The sequence below is a fragment of the Labrus mixtus genome, chromosome 13 (genome assembly GCF_963584025.1).
Source record: "Labrus mixtus chromosome 13, fLabMix1.1, whole genome shotgun sequence".
NCBI lineage: Eukaryota > Metazoa > Chordata > Actinopteri > Labriformes > Labridae > Labrus > Labrus mixtus.
The window spans coordinates 23,942,687-23,963,480 of NC_083624.1; the positions used below are offsets into that span (position 1 = coordinate 23,942,687).

Genomic DNA, 20,794 nt, shown 5'->3' on the forward strand with positions numbered 1-20,794 from the left:
TCACTACTGATTGGATTTTGACCACACGACATGGAGCCTGAAGCATTTTTCTGGTCTTTCATCTGAGACAACAGAACCTGTCTTGGCTTGCATAAATTTAAAGTAGGAACAGACTTTACACACACACAGCCATGCAGATTGCAGTAAATTGGCAAATTGTGTAACTGTCACCTGCTACCTTTACACCCATAGAACAGTCTCTAACGTGTTAAAAGCTGAAGAAACTGACATAAAGAACGAACTTCTCTCACTCCCAGCTGTCACTCAAACACACTTCAATAAATAAGGAGGTTTTGTTCTGTGTATATGCCTCGCTGTAATGTCTACATGTGAACCAAACCAAGCCTGAATGGATTATGAAAAGCGAATATGTCTTTCAATGGCTCTCTTCTATTTGTAGCAGGTTGCTTCTATTAGCATTAGCAGTTGCTTAATTTAGTGACTTGTGCTAACTGTTCCTCTACAGGGATTGGGGTGTGCTTATTGTTGTTGCAAATATGGTCGATTCTTTCATAAAGAAATTTAACTAAGAGGAAAAAATCCACTAGGTGCAATATCACAGCGTCTTCTTTTTTTATATATATACTTATTAAAGACAGCTTCAGCTAAGCACATCACATTATCACACTTCAACTAAAGTACAGCTGGGTCTGCCAAAGTAAACATAAACATGATTATTTATGGCATTCTTTGTGACGTGGACCCTGTCCCTACCATTCTGTTTCAAGCTCTGTGCTGTGTTTACTCACTAGTGGGACTGTATTTGATTTCTAAGAAGAATAAACATACGTATTTTAAATGCATAAACAGGCTGATATTACATGTAACTGTCAGATGTAATGCTGAATGACACATTTAATTAGTCCCTAGATGTTACCTCTACGTTACCTAAATCATATATTAGCTTCCTTTGCTTCTTTAGGATCTGCATCAATAATCAGCAAGGCCACTCTCATTTAACTAACTCTGACGCTATTTGTAGTGTTGGACATTGGACACTGAAATCTAACACAGCAAAACATTCAGTGGAGACCATGAAAGCTCATTCTGTTGACTCTGATGTGTCCAGAAATGGCGGCTGAACATGAAGTATTTAAAGGGGACTACGAGACTTATAGGGAGTAATGTCGAGGTGAGGCAAACTAAGCATTTAGTTCATGTTGTATTAAGAGGCAGAGGAGGGCACAAAATTGAGAGAGAGAAAAAAAGGAAGTATGATGAATACCGTGGCAAATGGATGGGTATGAGTCATTGTGTGAGTGGTGCAGGCCTGGCACACTGTGTTCTGTCCTCAGAATGACCATAGTTGGGCCGTGCTGAGAGGAAATCTCTCTGCCGTCTGTCATCCGCACACAAACACACAATCTTGACCATTTAAAGAATTTCACCCCAGGAAGTTCTGAGCCTGTCAGATACCATCGCACTCTGTGTCATTCAGCGCCTTCAAACTGATGTTAAGTGTTATCACTTTCACTCCACCTGTGTGGTATTGTTCATGTTAGTTTACTGTCACACTGTCAGTGACCTAAATAAAACATGGCCATCATTTATTCTGTTAACCACACAGATTTTTGTGAATTTTAAGAGGACAATAAAATGAGTCATGTGCTCCTGCAGCCGTCAGTGCTGACGCAAAAGATGATGTTAGTATTTGTCCAAATCTAAATTCACTGCTCCTTGTTGAGTCAAATGTAGAGTGGATGTTAAAAAAGAAGAGGTGGATGAATAACCAAGGGGAGTGATTTCAGACACAGACGTCTAAATATAAATAAATATATCTCATCTTTCTGCATGTGTGTTAACTGTGTAAACTGCCCTCCAAAACAAAAGGTTCAAAAAAAGCATGGAGATGATCAATCCCAGTTTGTTCAGGCCCACATCGTCTTGAAAAGAAATATTTGACATTCAAGTTTGTTTTTATTTTCATAGGACAGTTTTCCATTCTTATCGTTATGGTTACCTTTTAAAGGGACGCAAGGGAAAATCCTGCATAGGCCTCATGTATCATTACCTCCAGTAATGTGAAGAAATGTAAAATGTATATGCAGCTGCTGACCACATTCTTTCTTTCTCCTTGTTCCAGTCCCTACCAGAAACCCACATCCACAGCTATGCTGGCAGCCTCCACCTGAAGAAGACCCTGGTGCCAGCACTGTACAGAGTCATCCAGGACCCCAACAATGAGGTGATACACAAAGGCCACACACGCATACACAGGTCCCAAGTGAAGTCTGTTTTTAGCTCAGGGAAATGTGTTGCTTGTTGTGACTCACATCATGTAGTCTCAGCTGGCTGTGAGCAAGAAACCGACACAAAAGCTGTGTCTGCAGGCTGCACATGCACACTTAAAAACACAAGCACACTGTAGTCTGAGGGTGTGAGAGGGACGGGCACATTGCCAGGCTCTTCACCTGTGAGATGACTCATATTGTGTTGTTCCTCGCATGTACACACAGCCCTCTTCACATAAGCTGCACACACTGGAATAGCTGCATGCAACTTCAAATATGCAAACACACATAATAAATTAAAACAGTTTGTTACAAACCCAGTTTATTATGAGTTTTGATACAACACACATGCACCGTTTTAAAGGCACAAGTGTTACTTGTACTAGCAAAATTATAATAGTATTTTCTGTTCTTACCTAATGGCACAATTTGAGGAAAAGGCCTTTACTGTAGGCACTCACTGCATCTCATTGGACTTTCCCCAGGCTTTGATGAACAACTTTGGGTGTCAAGCAACCAAGCATCTAAATTTGATTAATGATGTCAATCAGCTTACGCAATCGCATTAATGATCAGACAAGTGATCCAGCAGAGAGCGATAGAAGGTGTGTGTGTGTGTGTGTGTGTGTGTGTGTGTGTGTGTGTGTGTGTGTGTGTGTGTGTGTGTGTGTGTGTGTGTGTGTGTGTGTGTGTGTGTGTGTGTGTGTGTGTGTGTGTGTGTGTGTGTGTGTGTGTGTGTGTGTGTGTGTGTGTGTGTGTGTGTGTGTGTGTGTGTGTGTGTGTGTGTGTGTGTGTGTGTGTGTGTGTGTGTGTGTGTGTGTGTGTGTGTGTGTGTGTGTGTGTGTGTGTGTGTGTGTGTGTGTGTGTGTGTGTGTGTGTGTGTTTCTTGTTGACAACATGGAGGGCTAAATGCCTTGCCAAGTTCATTAATGAGTTAGCTGCTTATTTCAGGGTCAGCCACAGTGCAACACCCAAAAACACACACACATAAACAGAAGTGCTGTGTTGGCACTCACTTCACTGACCCCTGGACAGTATAAACACATTGGCTCAGCTGGCTCCCCTGAGACTACATCTGACCAGACTTCCATTGTAGTGATTTATCCCCTCTGCTCCTGCTCGCCTCCCACAATTGACCGACTGCACAGCTTTCCCTCCATCTATCCACTCCACCATATTGTAGTAAGGACCACATTCATTCATGCCTTGAAAGAAGAGCTGTGAAGGAGTGATACTGTCTCACATGAGGGGGAAAGGTCATTTGAAGCGTTATCATATCTCTTCCTCCCTGTTCATGTGCTAATTTATTTTTATGATATTGTGTCTTGTCAGACATAAATACGTGTTGATTTAATGAATCAGGTCAACTAAGATAATCCCTAAAAAATGTGTTACATTAAATCATTAACCTGTTTTAACTTGTTCAATAATAATGACAATTTAAAGAGTCACTGCTTGAAAATTAAAAAAAAAAAAAAAAAAAAAAAGAAGACAATCCTGCAGACTATGTTGACCTTTTGTCAGTTAAGTATTTGCTAAACTGAAAGTTTCCCCAGTCCAGTTTTCATCATAAAATACGACTCATTAGCCTTGTTTTTAAAGATGGGTCTCAGACTTTCACTATTTGCACCACCCTTTGTCTCCCCCCCCTTCCCATTCTAATCCAGCTCCTGGAGCCTGTGTGCCACCAGCTGTTTGAGCTGTACAGGAGCTCCGAAGACCGCCTTCGTCGCTTCACCCTGCAGTTCCTTCCTGAGTTGGTGTGGGTTTATCTGCGAGTCACAGCCAGCAGGGATCGGCAGAGTAACGGGTGCATTGAAGCACTCCTACTGGGCATCTATAACCTGGTAAGTGTCAGCCCTATGGGGCACACAGTAGTCCAGCGTTAAATCAGACAAACGAGACCTTTTGCAAATAATGTATTGAGGCCAATGAATTCAGACCAGGCTAGTGACTTGAGATGTACTTTTGTGTGACGTTTAGCTTTCACAGTTTTAAAGTCTGTGGTGACCAATATGGGTGCAAAATAGCCCCAGGGTAACTGCAGAAATGGAGCTCTGATAAAAAAGCAGCATTTTTTTACCCCTTCCTTTTTCCTTCTGATATAAACACTGTACCACTGTATTCCATCACATACTGTACATACATCTCCTCAATTTTCCCTGCTTACCTAGTACCTATTAAAAGATAATTATTTTGACAGCTGATATATTATCATTAGTCATTATTATTGTTGTTGTTATTTTCTTCTTACCTTGTTAGAAATGACTGATTTAAACTGGCTATGTTGCTGACTCATCTATGATAACATCCAGTATATTTTAGTACTGATGTTTATCAACATGCATTGTCCCTTTAAAGTAAACCATTATGGCATGCAGGAATTGCCACAGTTTGAGCTTTGCTCTTCAAACCCAAAATAAAAAAATGTATCTACTCAGGTTAAGTTTACATACCCGACCTTGTTCTGTTACATAACCTGCATACTTTACATTATTCATTAGGAGCTTCAGAATCATACTTTAATGATTACATAATAGTTCATGCATTAGCTGCTGGTCAAAAACATTTTTTAATGGAATATATTTGTGGAAGGATGGCTGTTCTGATGATGTTTGCGACCTTGTTTGTATATCTTAAATAAGCCTTTAGACCTAATATAGTTGGAACATAAGAGAGGTTGTAAGTCTGTTGACTTTAAAGACGATCCACAGGGGGAAGCCTGGGTAATGGATAGACCCAGGATAGATTGCATCACCAGGAAACACCCTTGGGGAAATGGGCTAAGAGCTGGGGATATCAATAGAAACGCGTTCCATGTCAGCCACTATGGCTCAGGGTATATCCATGCATAATTTATTTCTCTGTCTATACCACTAACACACACTTACACACACATACTACATGCTCATAGTCCTTTCTCGCCTATGGTCACCGACAGATAAGCTCTGATAAACTGCTTTGCCTTCAGCAGCCCCATCAGATATTCAGAGATATACCTCCAGTCAGTGAAGGACAGGACAAGGCCTGGACCATCAGTCCTCTCTCAGACAATGGGAGATAAACGGGATGAAGCCTTTTTCTGTACCTTATTCCAAAACCTAGATTATAGCGGCCTGAATGTGCGGCTGGATAAACTGATGTTTGTTGTTTACATTATTTCACAAACAAACCTCCTTAGTCTAGCACAAACTGTACAGATAATATTTATAAATGTACACTAAACCTGATCGTTTCGGCCATTAGATAACTATGTCAGCTGTTATCACATGAGGTACAATAACATCTTGAATCCCCTTTGGTGGCACACAATTGGTTAAGAGAACAAAGTGCTTTCTGCCCAATGAAAAATGTTCATCTTCATAGGAGTTTTTGGACGGCAGGATCTTTTCATAGTTCTAGAAATTGTTGGAACGCTCCCCCTTTTTTATTGATTCCACACCACAGGAACTATAAACTACTTTAGTTCCTAGAACCTCGTTTAGAGGAACCTTTTTAGCTCCAGCTTCAGATTAAGTACTCTCCCAGCACAAGAGGACTTTGAGTGACGTAAGTGCACAGTGATTGGTCCAAACATCAGTGTTTGAACACAGGAGCCAATCAAGTACCACCAACTGCCATTATTAAATCCCACTGTAAACATTTACAAATAACTTCAAATAATAGTCGGTAAAAGCTCTGAAATTCAAAAAAATGTGGAGAAAAAAGAAGAAAGAACAAATCTTTCAAAGTATGCCAGCTTGCTACACTGGGCATCCATCACACAGCGAAGCAAAGAAGTGAGAAGATGAAGAAACTGAAACTATAAAAAAATAAATCACTACAAAAAAACAAAAAAAATATAAATCACTGTCTGCCATGCTTACATCACTTTAAGGTTCATATCAGCCATCACCATGGCGGTTCGAATGCAGACAAAAGAATCCTGATGGTCTGTAGTTCTCAATGAATTCCTTAGTGGATAGTCCCTCTTCTGTTTGGTCCGTAAACACCTTATGTCTCTGTGAATGAGCTTTGTTCTCATTTTGACTGCGACCATGACTGTAGATTAATCATGCAATGACACCATTTACAGGGATGAATTTCTCTTTGTGTTATGTTTCACAGTGTGAAATTGGAATTGAGTAGCGAGGGTGATGTCAGTGGCATTGGATCTGTCAGAGTCAATAACATGTTCCAGCAGATTGGTTTTTACTTTAGCACAACAATGTGAAGGACAGTGATTGTACAGACGCTTTAAAACCTCTGCTGCTAAATGCTTTCCCGGCTCCACAAAGTCGGGCTAAACTGTGTTGATTTTATACATGGAGATAAGTCAGTCTTGCATTAACTTTAAATGAAAATGAGAATCAAATCACCAAACTGTTCAATGACACAGCTTTTTTTTTACTGTCTCTGCCTCCCTCTGTTTGTTTTTGCAGGAGATCGTGGACAAAGACGGCAACAGCAAGCTCCTCTCCTTCACAATCCCATCTCTGTCCAAACCATCGATATACCACGAGGTGGGGCTCCAGTCTGACCTTTCAATGAAACCTTTCTCATCTGTACCCCGACCCCTCCCCTTATTTAGCCTCTTCCCCTCTGTTCAGACTTTGGCTTCCTCACACTGACCCCTGAAACATTACAGAGACTAACCTAAGTGGCTATTTGGAAGACGAGACCTTCTCAGTGTCCATTTTAATTGTCCTCAGCCTCTGGGCTTATCCCTCCCTATATGCTATCACTTTTTATGCGGCCAACCTAAATCGTTTTACTATGAATGTCTTTGAAGAAAGTTGGTCCGGTCTATGACATCCAGATTTTATCTTTATGAGTTCAGACAGACACAAGATGTTAGGTTTGGTGTTAGCCAAGTTGCTGCTATTAGCTAAGCTTGTGTGCTCAGTTTGTTTTTATTTGGATTTTTTGGGTGTACTGGGTCACACAATAGAGGAATGATAGTTCTGATTATGTGAATATCCTTTTTTAGTCAAACTGGTCTGCAGAGATGCTCTTTAAAACACACAAGTCTAAATATCAGAATCGACATAGGCAAAGAAAATTGATAATTCTACACATTTTTTTTTTTTCAAATAAGTAGAATCTTAACTTTTCTTTTCATCCCTGTCAGATTCTATTTTAGTCATTCTGTCATGGTGGGTTTGTGCCACCCCCTCAACATCTGACCTGACTTAAACAGGGGGATACTATTGAACACTGTGTTGAGCTGGGATTCATTAGCAAGGTGTTTATAAGGAAACACTGATCTGAGGACAGAAATAAGCAGCATCTTATTTGTCAGACTTGTCAGACATTTGTGGGTTTTTTTCTAATCCAAGCAAACGGTATATTTTCATACAGTATGTCAGCTCCTCAGCGGGTGCTAGAGTGAGAGTGCTACTGAGTTGATGAGACTACAGTTTGTGGCGTGTGCTAAGGGCGATTTATCTCTGTAATTACAACCTTGAGAGGCTCTTCTCCGTGCTGAGAGAATGAAGAGAGCATGGAGGCGGGTTGGGGGGTGCGGGGATCATGTGCGTGCGTGCGTGAATCACAACAAGCTTGCTATGCTGTAGTAAGGCACTGCGCATCACGTGGCTGTATCCTTACGCCTGCAGCATTAGCATACACTCTCTCTCCTCTGAATCAATCCCTCCTCCCCGCCTTCTCTGCTCGCACATTACCCATGACGTAATATCATTTCAATTTAATTAAGGGGTGACTTTAGTTCCTCACAATGACATTGTCTCATATATATGTGTTGATGAAAGCTGCAGATAGGCATTATAGATTAAACTGTGCTGAGATTGTTCTTAATCAGTCCTATGATTTGTGGATTGAGCTGAATTGACTTTTCCATGATGTGAGTGACCCAAAGAGGACATAAGAGTAAATAACTACAGAAAAATGATGCAGAAATGAAATAAATTGGTGCATAAGAATTGACTTAAATGCAGGAATAAAGTTTATATCATTTCCTGCAGAGGACCCCCACCCCCACTTATTTTATGTTCACTGCCATTACAAGCAGGTGTTGTAAAAGTGACTGTTAAATAAGTGTGCAGTAAAAATTTGATATGTACTGCACATTCCTCTGCACTCTGTCTTTTGCCGACCACATGCCTGATTTCCACTTTGAAGTCAACCCGTAAACTTAATTGTTAAGTCGAAAGAAGATTTGTTTAGCTGCTTATTGCCATCTCAACAAACAAAATGTGAATACTATTTACAGCAAATCTGAGCACAGCAAAGACCCCGGTGTGTCACCTTGCAGTGCACAGCAATCTGTTTTTACCTGCAACATTATTGCTGCCAATTCACTGGCGTCCTGTAAAGCCAACACAGTGGGTATTTAATTAACTGTGTTTATCGTGTGTGTGTGTGTGTGTGTGTGTGTGTGTGTGTGTGTGTGTGTGTGTAGCCTTCGAGTCTGGGATCCATGGCATTGACGGAGGGAGCTCTCTGTCAACATGACCTGATCAGAGTGGTGTACAGCGGCCTCCACCCTCAGAGGGAGACCTTCACAGCTCAGAACAGGTAACACTCTGAATCCACCAGCTGTTCACACAAACATCATAAAAGAGATTAAATTGTAGTAGTAAGAGATAATGGTGAATGGATCACTAAAGAGTTATACCTTTGTTGCTTTTTAGATACAGAGAAAGGGCAGCACTAGCATCACAAGACCAGACGTCATCACTCCTTCTTTTTTTCATATTCTTTTTATCCTTAACAACAAAATGGTTTCTATTACCTCTCATTCTTTCCCACAAGATGAAAAAGACCTCTTAAGATGATCAGAGCATAACCCTCGACTCTTCAGGCCGGACTCAGCAGGCCTGAAAGCTTTTTTGGCTCTCGCACTTGCTCTGCCACTCTGTACGAATGATTATCTTAGCATAGTAATGAAGCATGCTGAAATCCTGCCAGAAAAATTGCCTCCCGCTGCCGCACCAAAAACTGGCGGTGTTGAACTTTGCACATGTGTTTTGTTTACAGTGACGCATGCACAGAGACAGACACACATGAGGACTGTCACAGCTGATAATGTACGGGCAGCACTGTAAGCCCGGTCATCCTGTGTGGCCATCCAGCTCGGCTGTGATGAACACAGAGCGTTGTAAATACACTCGATGGATTTGAGAAGGCCCTGGTCTCAAAGCTTATCTGGAAATCCATTTGTGTGGCTCTGCCAGAGAAAGTGTTTTTGAGAAGACAGCCCGCAGTGCTGGTTCACTCTGACTGTTGATATAAAGCCAGACCATTTACCTTCCCCTGCTCAAGGAGTCACACTTTTCTCAAGAATCTGACAAAGCGATGAACACAAAACTCTTCTTACAAAGATTTGATGTTTAAGGTTTTAGATTTTTTTTCCACATCTTAGTTCTCACACTTTTTCTACACCAGTGAGATTTCTGAAAGCTTCATCCACTGTGATGATTTACACACTATTTAAGAAGCCCCCACATGCATCACCACCTTATCGTGGTGGAGGGGTTTGGGTGTACCTCGAAGCTTGAAGCGAGTTTCTGGTGGCCGGGTTCTCCTCCATCAGGGTCCCGGCCGGGTTCAACCTGAAGGAACAACTTCGACGTCACCCTATGGGACGACCACCTGGAGGGATGGGCATGGGGGTCGAGTGCATTATTATAGTAGTAGTAGTAGCATAGTATTAAGAGAGGGTTGCCTCTCTGTGACTGCAAGTGGCAGGGAGTAAGAAAGTAGCTTGGGAACATTTCAGGATCCCTCAGGAGGAGCTTGCAAAGGTTGCTGGGAAGAGGTCTGGGTCAACATGCTTAGACTGCTGCAAAACTCGACCTGGCCACGGATTAGCCAAAGAAAATGAGTGATGGACTTTGTAAAAGAGACATGAGCTAATAAATCACATAACATTTAAACAGTTACTCATAAAAAACAAAGCTTTTATACTGATGAGATATGTCAGACATTATTCTGTCAATTATGAGTCCATTTCAGTGTATCTTCAAAGATAAACCTGGTTCGTAGTTAGCCCGCAGGATGCAGAGGAGCCCACACTTACCTCTTTTTGTACTCATAACAAAGAGATGAGCAGACCTGCACATCAAGCAAGTTGTAGTTCTCTTGACTCCTGTCATAAGTAAGGTCCAAAATGGAAACAAAAAACAATGTCAGGGTCCTAAATACATGTATTAAATAAGTATCCATACATAGCCATGACTCATTTAAATACACCTTGGAGAATTTAAAGCAAAGACGTTAGTGACAACTAATGTACCAATAAAGGATCTATAGTTCAGGTTCTACACTCCAGCTGCTCACATTCTGCATTTGTCCAGACTCAACACCACTAATGATATGTGTGTTTTAGAGCTGAAGAGTGATTACTGCAGCATATTAGGCATCTGCATACAATAAGGTAGCTCTCAGTGAACAAAGCTGCTTAGGTCAGCAGTTTCCTCAGAAGACACTTTTACAGTTCAGATGGAGTTAATGAATTGCTTGAGAAACTACTAATTGTTTCCTTTTTCAGTGCTTCAGAAAACTTTTGGCGAAAAACGTTTTCCATAAACGGACAAATTAGGGTTTAGCCCACATCTTATAAAATCTTATATTTACTTTGAAGAGTCTTAATGATTTAATCTTGGTGTTTTGAATTAGAGCTTGAGATAACAGATTCATACTGTTTCTTGTTTGCAGGTTCGAGGTGCTGTGTTTCCTCATGCTCTGTTACAACTCGGCCGTGGTCTACATGCCCCTCTCCTCCTACCAGTCCGTCTGCAGAATGAGCTCACGGTGAGAAAAAAAACAGAGTAAATCATATAAAGCATGTCAGCCCCTGTAGCTGGTGTATTTGATAAGTATGATTTCATTAGGACTCAGTTGTGTGAGATTGGCCAAAAAGAGAGCATGAACACAGAGCGTTATAAATGTACTCAAAGGTTGAACGCTGCTGGTAACCTGTCGGAGTCTGTCTGTCTTAAAAACACTGAGAAGCTGGAAAGTTAAGAGAAAAAGATCGATGTGGGATTTACAATATGAGGCTCTACAGTGGAGCCGACAGCATGTGATTGTTCCACCACAGCTTGGAGAGGAGTCAGGATGTGAAGACTTTCCCTGCTGTGAGCAAGCAGACAGCAACGCCTGAAGCAAGCGCCAGTCCAGACAGACGGCACGCTGTGGCAGTGAAGAATTCAGAGCACGAGTTTAGACCCAGAATACCCCAATCATCTTAACATTAAACAATTGAAATATTCACTTTGCTCATTTTTTAAATTATTTTACCTTTGTGTATAGTTAATCGAGGAAGGCAACTCATGCTTAGTTGTCTTATCATCCTCACTCATCTGATTTGGGGTCTTGTTTAGACTTCCCTCCTGAACCTTCTCCCTTTGTGTTGTATAATTCTCTGTTATTTCACTCACTTTCATTGTTTGACATTTTTTTCTCTCCTCAGGTTGTGTGTATGTGGATTCCCCAGGCAGCAGCAGAAGCTTTGGAGGGAACCGTGCAACCGGGTGCTGCTGGACCCTGAGTTCATGGTGCAGATGCTGAGTGCAGTTTATCACGCCATGTAAGTATCTTTAAAGCTGCACTAACTTATTTCTTTTGTTCACAAAACAGGAAGCAAACAGTTGCTTATTCACTTATATACCTGGTACTTACGTTAGCATTGACAAGTTTGTTTTTGGCAACCTGGTAAAAAAGTTGAATATTTTTTCTCTGTCAGCTGTTTTTCTTTATGAACTCCGGAGGATAATATCTGACTCTTTAAGTCACAAAATGCTACAATATCTTCACAAGCTAGTTGCTAACTGTGTCTGTCAGCTGTTAAGGGCTGCGCAGGGTGTTTAAGTTGATCTTTTTATATTTGTTAACTAGTGATGGAGATTAAATGGTTTATTTATTTATTTTATTTGTAAAGGGACCATGTTCAATATTAAACATACATGTTGCATTTGGATTATTTAAGTTCATTTATAGGGCTTTGCCACTTGCAGAAAACTCCTAAAAAGAACTCTGGATATTTCCAGGAGGAGCTGTATGTGTGAACGCAAACAGCGTTTCTCCTGCCACACCCCTAGTATTTTTTCCGCAGCAAGTCCGAGTGGGCTGATGTGAGAACGCAGCAGGATATTCTCTGGTGAATTCACCTCAAGTCAGTGGGAGGGTGTGTGACGTTTATATGCTGTGACTGGAGTCATTGCATTGACTGTCTGCCAACGACCGCTACGATCTCTTTGCACATAATTAAACGGCTGCATTACGTTTTCTGTTCACCAGTATGTTGTTCTCCGCTCTTTTGTTGATATTGTGATTCCACCAAACTACACCTAGCATTGATATTAAGGCAAATATTCTATTCTATCTTTTCTAAACTAATGTCCTAACTGTGAGGGTGACACTGGTAATCATCAGGCTTTCCCAATCTTTGTCAATCAAAATTAAATGAATACAAATGAAATGACTAAATAGTTATCACAATCTGCTCCACATTCTGCGTCCCACTTGCAAAAAGCATCGCTCACCCTCTGCTGTCACAGTTTGAACCCTTTGAGCTGCATTGTACGTTCAAGCAGCCGAAGCTGTGCACTCCCTGGTTGTCTATGGCTTTTCCATTTTGCTAGTATTTTCTTTCAAAGTGTCATTAACGTTGAGTAAACTGATGAAGCATTTCCTGGATGGCAGGTGAAATCAGGTCGCTGTGTCGGTGATCCGTGGGAGTTCTTAAGCCTATTGTAGCAAAACATTTAAATTATGGGATGGTCGGCTAAACGATGAGCTGGCAATGACTATTAAGCTCTGATAACCGCGTGGAGCAGCTGTTTGTATAAATGGATGCTCATAGTGATGGACACTGTCATTTGCTGCTCTGCTATAAAAAAAATAGCCTATGTCTATGCCATTATATTTCCTCTCCATATAGAAGACTAGACATTGAGCTATAGACATCGAGTTATAGGGAGGAAGAGAATCTTGTGTTTGTATTTTCACTTAAATGGATATGATAATGTTCAGAGTTATGAGCTACATTAACACCATGTTGCTCATTTTTGTTATTATGCCTCTGTGGGACAACACTAATGAGGCGAGTCTCTCTGCTAGTTTTCTATGATGTACGGCACAATATCTGCTTTAGAGAATATACCAGGGACAGACGTTCCCCACTGTACAGACTGATTATATGGGCAGTGCATTGTGGGAGAAGGTGATTTCATCCCCTATGATGACAGTCGTTGCAAAGCTGATTACGTCTTTTCGATGATAGCTCGTTCTCAGAGATGGATCCCCTGATGCGCTGGTGGCTGGAGTCACTGCTGTTAAGGAGAAGCGGGGAGAATGAGCATGCATTCTGCCTCTTGGCCCCCATGAGGGAACGCAGCATCAATCAGGAGATTGGAGAAGTCAGAGTGAAAACCCAGACTATGCAAGTGTGTGTGTAGGTCTGCAAGAATAACAGCCTTTTTAATAATCCTCACCATCCTGAGCTCTCACGTTCACCCTTGGCCCAAGCAGGCGCACGCAAGCTGCAGATCAACATGAATCCACACATGCAGAGGGACCTTGGCACTCATCGAGGACACTCTGGGATTTAGGTTAATATGTCCGCTAATGCTAAAAGGCTGTAATACCACATGAAGAGACATGAAGGGATATCAAAACTAATAGAGACCCCTAATTTTTTTTAATGTATTCTACACCAATATTCCAGCCATCACTACATCACAGAGGCTTTTATACTCGCCCATTTACTCCATCTCTTTTATCTTGAGTCTAAAGGGAACCCCACACAATTTAACCCCTGGCTGTCTGTTTCATGTCCAGAATAAGATCAAAGACAGTTCAGCTGTGCCCTTCTTCTTTTTCTGATATCTGATGTTTTCATTTATTGTAGGTTCTCCTTTAATCCCATGTCGTTTCAGAAACACTTTCTTTAAAGCTTTAGCAAAGAGCTGAGTGACCATCCCCAAATCTAACCCTCTTAAATTAACCCCTTCATCCCTTCTGATGGTGTGTTTATTGTTCATCTTCTACAGATGCTGTTGGAAATGAATTGTAATGGATTGTAGTGTTTGTTGTTACATCACCTTTGCGTTTAGACGTTTGATTTGTCCACAGTTTTTTTTTTTTTTTCAGCTCTGCTATTTAGGTTCACCTGCTGGTACGTTTATAAATGTGCTGGTTAAGCTCAATAATTATCAGCCTTCATTTAGTGATGACTCATCTCATGTTCATTTGCATATCATTTAAACACTGTCTTTACATCTTTGAGTAATCTTGAGGACAGTTTATCCTTGAAAAATAAATAAATTCTGATGAGTTTTGAAACTAACTTTTCTTTCACTTCACCATAAATGTATGTGTTGACTTTCAAAAGGTTGCTTAGTAGTTTTAAAAGAAAAAGTATGGCACAGCTCAAACAGAGGTATAATTACTGTGACTGAATATTTCCCTTACCTCTACTTCCCTTTGTCACTGTAGCTGAAGGCATGACTGAATAACTAATAATAGTTCAGGAGGATGTGACTCTGACGTCAAGGCATCTATGCAGACACTCCTTTACCCAAATAAGCTCACGTCATGGTGTATTAAATGACAGTGTTCTTGCATTTGTTGTTTTGTTTTGTGTATGTAGATACAATGGAGAGTGGGAGATGGGACAGGAAGCTCTGGAGGACATTTTGTACAGAGCCCAGCTGGAGCTTTACTCCCAGCCTCTGCTGGTAAGACAGCCATAGTATTTTGTGTATGAACCTGTCTGTGGAGCCTGCATGAATAGATAAATACTGCCTGTTTATTTATCTTCCATTAATCAGCACAGGCTCTCCTCTATCTTAAAAAAACAGCTATGACAACAAGTCTTCAAATCATTAATAAAAACTTCTTAATTTTATCATTGAGCTGCTTTTAATCCAAATCTGTGGATTTGTGATCCACAGCTAGCGAACGCCATGATGAACTCGCTGCCAGAGAACGCACCTGATGAGCCGAGGGGGCGTAAGGTGCTTCAGGTGGAGGTGACACCCACCATCAGCCGCATCTCGATCTCAGCCATCACCACGGCCTCCATACGACGCCATCGCTGGAAGAGAGAGGGTAAGACTGAAGCAGCTGAGGAAACAGTCATGTCTTCTGCTCAGAGTAAAGTGAACCAGGCCTCAGTGCAGGACAGATCTCAGTAGATGTGATAGCAGCTCAGATTTCATTACACTACTTTTTCCCCCCCTCCGCTTTCTTTTCTTTTTTTAACAAACTTAGCACGCTAGGGACAATAACGTTTTGCAGAAAAAATGATCAGTGTTTAGTGATGATTCAAACTCTAAACTTACAAGCTGTTCCTTTCTTTCAATCAGTGAAAATCCACAAGAAGGAACTCTTAGGTGAGAGAATTACTTCTCTGGTGTTTGTCCTTAGCAGTGAGAGGAGGATCTGGCCCTGTTTACACCTGGTTTTAACATCCGTCCAGGGTGGTCCGATCACAAGTGGACAACACTAAGTGCAGTTTTGAATTTTTCAAGACACATTGAGGATGTAAGGAGATCCGGTCAGTAGGGCCACAGTAGGCAGCAGATTTCATATGTGTCCCATATCAACTTTGTCAGCAATGGTGGAGACTAAGCCTTTTCATCGCAAAATTTATCTCGTGCACACTTGATTTTTTTTAGGGTAAGATTTCCAGTTCTATAGCTGCTGCTAATGCAAAGACACGATTCCTTTCAATTTTAACGTTTATTTGTTCAATTTTCTTGGAAAAGAAGTGGATCTAAGCATTCAGCGCAGACTAATCCGTCACTACCAAGGAAAGCAGAAGAGCTACTTCCAGAACTGAAAATCCGGTTCTGAGCACTGCCAGTGCATTATTGGACACAGGCCCTTATGCCCCGTTATATTTCAGTAGGGGAAAGTGCACGTTATTTTACATACCTGATTGGGTTTGCATGACTTAAGATTTTTGTAAGTCGCCAGTCATGTGATAATAGTCGCTGATAAAAGTTATTAATAAAACCACAGGAGAAGGGAATGCTTTGCAACCAGCTAAAATGTTTATTTACAAAACTTAATGCATATGCTGCTGAAAGCAGACAGTTAACATTTAAAGAAACAGCAGGATGCAACAGCTGCAGTAAAGTATGCAACAATAACACGTGGGCTACAACTCCCATTTCAGTGAATGCAACGAAAAAAAGAAAAACACTCAGTGAGTAGGCAAAGGAGTCATGTTTACCTGTCATAGTCCTGCTCAGTCACACTTTTAGATTTTCTATCCTGAAAAGCGATCAGTCGACATCAGGCGTAAAGCGTCATCACACAGCTGTATAGGCGACTAGTTGACAAGTCTGTGTAACCCCCTACTACCTTATAGTCCTGCTCAGGGATAAAGGATGAGGGTGTTATGATGCCTGGATACAGGACATGATTCGACCCCCCTTCATAATTGTTCATTGTGTGTGAATCCACATGATTCTCAATATGCTGAATTACAGAGGAGAAAAAAGGGATTAAATCACAGATCTATCCATCTGTTTGTCATTGTAAACAAAGTCTCCTATCCTCCGTGTAGTTCATACACATTACTGATGAACACTTGTAATAGGAGCAAACACGATGCATTTTAATACCAGGTGTAAACAGGTTCTGGGTTTCTGTGTAAACCAGTCACACCATAAGCGTCAACCGAATGGTGTTTCCTGTCAGATATTGTATGTAACTATGATCATACAGTCTCTGTGTTACAGTGCTTGTGCCACTCACTGCTCCTTATTGCTCTTATTTTGCTCGTCTTGTCTATTCAATGTGTGATGTGCTTTGTATCACCAGTTAAGTTAAAGGGTTGTGTTGTAATAGAAACTCATGACAAAATGGTGCCTGTAGATTCTACTGACTCCATTTTACCCAGTAGATGGGCGATAAGTGGGACAGCTCATGTTTCTATATTTTACTCTACAACTGAATTTTCAGACAGCTGTTAGACCTGCTGTGCCCACGATGAGGCCCGAGAATCACTTGGGGCTTGCTGCCACTAAAAAAAAACCACGTCTCCCCGTCTGTGTTGTTGACTCCCAGATTGTTTTGACTACTCAACCGCTGCAGAGTTGAGCATCATCGTCAATCCTCCTAGCCTCGCCCAGCACCTCCACAACAGCAACCACACTCCCTGGGACCCTGCAGCCAAAGAGGAGCGAGGAGGTCAGCCTCCCAGCCACCACCACCACAGCAGCAGCAGCAGCAGCAGCAACATTCCCCCCATCATATTCGAGGGTAGGGGACAGGGGCGGAGCAGAGAGGGTCTCGGGAGGAGGTGCCCTTTCGATCTGTATCATCCCCACCCACCACCTCCTCCTACTACTACTCCTCCTCCTACCCCTCCTCAGCTTCAGAGGGTTGAATGCCGTTCCCATTTTGGCTGCCTCTTTACTTCCCCAGAGTATACTAACTCATCCAGTCTCTAAGACCCTCTGCCAACATCCCCTCTACTACCAGACTATTTTTTTGAGCTCGTCCAAGAGCGGAAGAGTCGCCTATTCTGGGTTTGAAGGAAGTGTGGCTAGCGGCCATGTTGCATGGGCCATATCATCATATCCTCTCTTTCTCCCCATCATGCCTCCAAAGTCTGCTAGACTGCTGCCCTTGTCACTCACTGAGCATGTCTTGTTCCCCACCTGCATCTTGGGCTTTCAAAACTTCTTAAAATTTGGTATTCTAGGGTTTTGATTTTTGCAGTTTAAAGAAGAAAAAAAAAATCATCAGCTTTCCATAACTGGCACAGAGTCTGGACATCTTGTCTTCTGTACTGCCAGCTCCACAAGTTAAAGGCCACTCAGGCCAGTAGAACCCATCTGCTGCCGCCACTCTGCAGGAAGAGGCCGTCCATTTTGTTTTTTTAGTCAATGTGTATGTTAATGTTTTGTTCCGCCATGTTACTTTTTTCTTCTTTTTTTTTTCTCAGCTCAGTGAGTGAGAACGAGCCCTACATCATGCATGCGCACACTGCAGCAAGCTTCAAAAACATTCCGCTAAAACATGGAAACCCAGAACGCTAACACGTCAAAAGACAGGTTGCCATGTCAGAAGACATCAACTCATTTTTTTTTTAAATCGTATAGTCAGAACAGCTAAGGCTTTATCACAGTGGGGACCAATCACACGGCCCATTTTGTCTTGTTTAATGTGTGTCTATTTCTCTGTGTAGTACCTACATGTTTTTGACTGAAGATCAGCTCATCCCCCTGGCTCTGTGGTCAGTGTTTGTCTGAGTGCCATCGCGTCTTCTTCATGTGATAAACTGAAGTTTGATCAATCTGATTCTAGGTCAATTTACTGACTATTCTGTGGTAGAAAGAAATACCCTTTATATGTGTCCTTTTAGTTTGGGGCTGAATTATAGGCATATTGGAAATTACCATATGAAAAGTTTCTAAAAAAAGAAAGCAAAGACATGTTTCTATAGGGGATTATCTCTCAAGCAGGTTTCAGCTTGAAGCCAAATTGGAGTCAAAAGGTTAAAACTAGCGAAAGCACTTCAACCATCCTTAAATTGCCTCCATGTTTGTAAAGCTTTGGAGATATTTCCGCTCTTCGTTTGGGATCAGTATGCCCAGAGAGGTCTGGCACATTTAGCCATGTGGGCTGTCAGCTCCAACAGGAGCTCCGTTGATCTGATGAGGTGTACGGACGGACTCGCCTCAGCGCTCTCCACAGATTGGTCAGGCTCGTCTCGGCCTGCCAACCACGCGACCCGCCGGGTCAGCGCTGCAGGAGGAGAGAGGAGGGATGAGGCAGGAGAGCATGCGTCTTCTCCTCATGTTATGTGCATGTCAGTCGAGACCTTGTTCTTCTCGGTTTCTCTGTTTCTTTTCCTGGTAGTGCCTGCGGTTCCCTGTTGTCCAATATTGCTTGTACTGTACCAATGATGCATGACGGAGACGGACAGCTGATCCTCTGCCTCTCTCTCTTTAATTAGGCTTTACCCTGAACACTGAATGTTGATAAAAATGCTTTTCTTTCCTAACTGAATTTATCATCTTTTCCCTTTCAGCTTTCAAACATTTATGGATATCATGTTGTTTTGAATTGTTAAGGCAAAGTTGTGCATGTGACACTTCAAAGACATTAACTAAAGATATCAATTCTATGAGTATGATATTATTTCTTTTTTTAAAATAGGATCCGTAATCAGGCAGGTTTATGAGCGTGTACTTTCTCTGTACTGTAGCTAGTCAGATTAGGTCGATCTGGATTACACAGGATGATCAAAGCTGAAGGTCATTGTTTATTGAATTGTACCACGGGTGCATAATGATGGAGCTAATGAAGCTGCATGGTCTGATGAGTGCAGGTTTAAGTACTGACCTGTTTGAAATCTGCTCTCTTTGTAGCCTCCAAACATGTTAAATCTCAGTTGAATTTGAGTTTGTTGCATTAATAAGAATCAGCAGATTATGGTCTTTTGTCTTTATGCTAAATTCTGATAATTTCCCATGAGTTACATTTGTGTTTTAAGATTTTTTACAGCTGCTTAACTGCTCCATAGGATATGTTGATTTGGGTTTAGTTGTTTTACTCAGAATAAGAACATATATCAACATTTTTCCTTCTCTAATCTTTGTCCTTCATGCTTTGTCTCCGTGTATGTGGCCGGTGATCAGATGCTGATGGTTTGAGCGGAGGGGAAGATTCCTTCAACATTAACGACCCAGACGAAGGTTTTTCCTCTGGGGCGTCTAACAGCAGCCAGCCCAGTGGCACCAAGCAGGGCAGCGGCGTGGGCCCGAGGGGCGGCAGCCTGAACAGCAGCAGCAGCAGCAGCATCAAGAAAGCCATCACCGCCCGGCTGTCCCGCGACAAAGAGAGAGAACGGGAGAGAGAGCGGGAGAAGGAACGAGAGCGGGAGAAGGAACGAGAGCGGGAGCGAGAGAGGGAGAGGGAGGCAGAGAAACAAGCAGATTTGTCCTCGGATCTGCAGGCCGTCGTGAGAAGGCACCACCAGAGGAAGCAGTCGCCTCCGGCCAGCATCATGCTGGACGCCATTCAGCTGAGCCCCATCAAGAAGCACCTGAGTTTCCCCGTTGGGCCCATGCTGGTGCGGACTGGCAGCACCTCCTCCAGCAAGTCCTTTGACTGCATGAATTTCAACCTGAATGGAGGCGGCGAGGAACGCGAGGAGGCGGTGGGGGGCTCCGACAAGGAGGAAGGGCGTCCAATGGTTGGCTCCCACCGCCACTCCACCATCAGCCTGAAGGAAGAGCACCTCGTCAGGCCCGAGGAGGCCCAGGAGCTCCTCTCTCCTGGAGCCCCTCTCACCAAGCAGTCCCGCTCCCCCAGCTTCAACATGCAGATCATATCACAGGTCTAATGTGCATTGCAGGGCATGCTAGACACACACTTACACACACACACACACACACACACACACACACACACACACACAAACCTGTTAACACACGTCCTACTGCAGCTTTTCTCTGCAACTCTTAACAGCCCCAGTATGCCACATTCTGTCTACTTAACTGTTGTAATGTGTGTGTGTGTGTGTGTGTGTGTGTGTGTGTGTGTGTGTGTGTGTGTGTGTGTGTGTGTGTGTGTGTGTGTGTGTGTGTGTGCGT

At 42.3% G+C, this 20,794-nt stretch overlaps 1 protein-coding gene across 4 annotated transcripts in view; it reads left to right on the forward strand.

Annotated features, from left to right (window-relative positions):
• The window catches only part of LOC132987300 (hyccin 2-like), a 43,459-nt gene that overhangs the window by 19,061 nt on the left and 3,604 nt on the right, over nt 1–20,794 (forward strand). For 3 of the 4 annotated variants that reach the window (XM_061054276.1, XM_061054278.1, XM_061054277.1), the window contains exons 4-13: nt 2,084–2,185; nt 3,899–4,078; nt 6,653–6,733; nt 8,632–8,747; nt 10,890–10,985; nt 11,647–11,763; nt 14,827–14,914; nt 15,131–15,287; nt 17,256–17,450; nt 19,838–20,740. In XM_061054276.1, the coding sequence (XP_060910259.1) occupies nt 2,084–2,185; nt 3,899–4,078; nt 6,653–6,733; nt 8,632–8,747; nt 10,890–10,985; nt 11,647–11,763; nt 14,827–14,914; nt 15,131–15,287; nt 17,256–17,450; nt 19,838–20,544 (1,839 nt within the window). In that variant the 3' untranslated portion in view covers nt 20,545–20,740. The remainder of the gene's footprint in view (nt 1–2,083; nt 2,186–3,898; nt 4,079–6,652; nt 6,734–8,631; nt 8,748–10,889; nt 10,986–11,646; nt 11,764–14,826; nt 14,915–15,130; nt 15,288–17,255; nt 17,451–19,837; nt 20,741–20,794) is intronic. The other variant, XM_061054279.1, reaches the window with a different exon arrangement.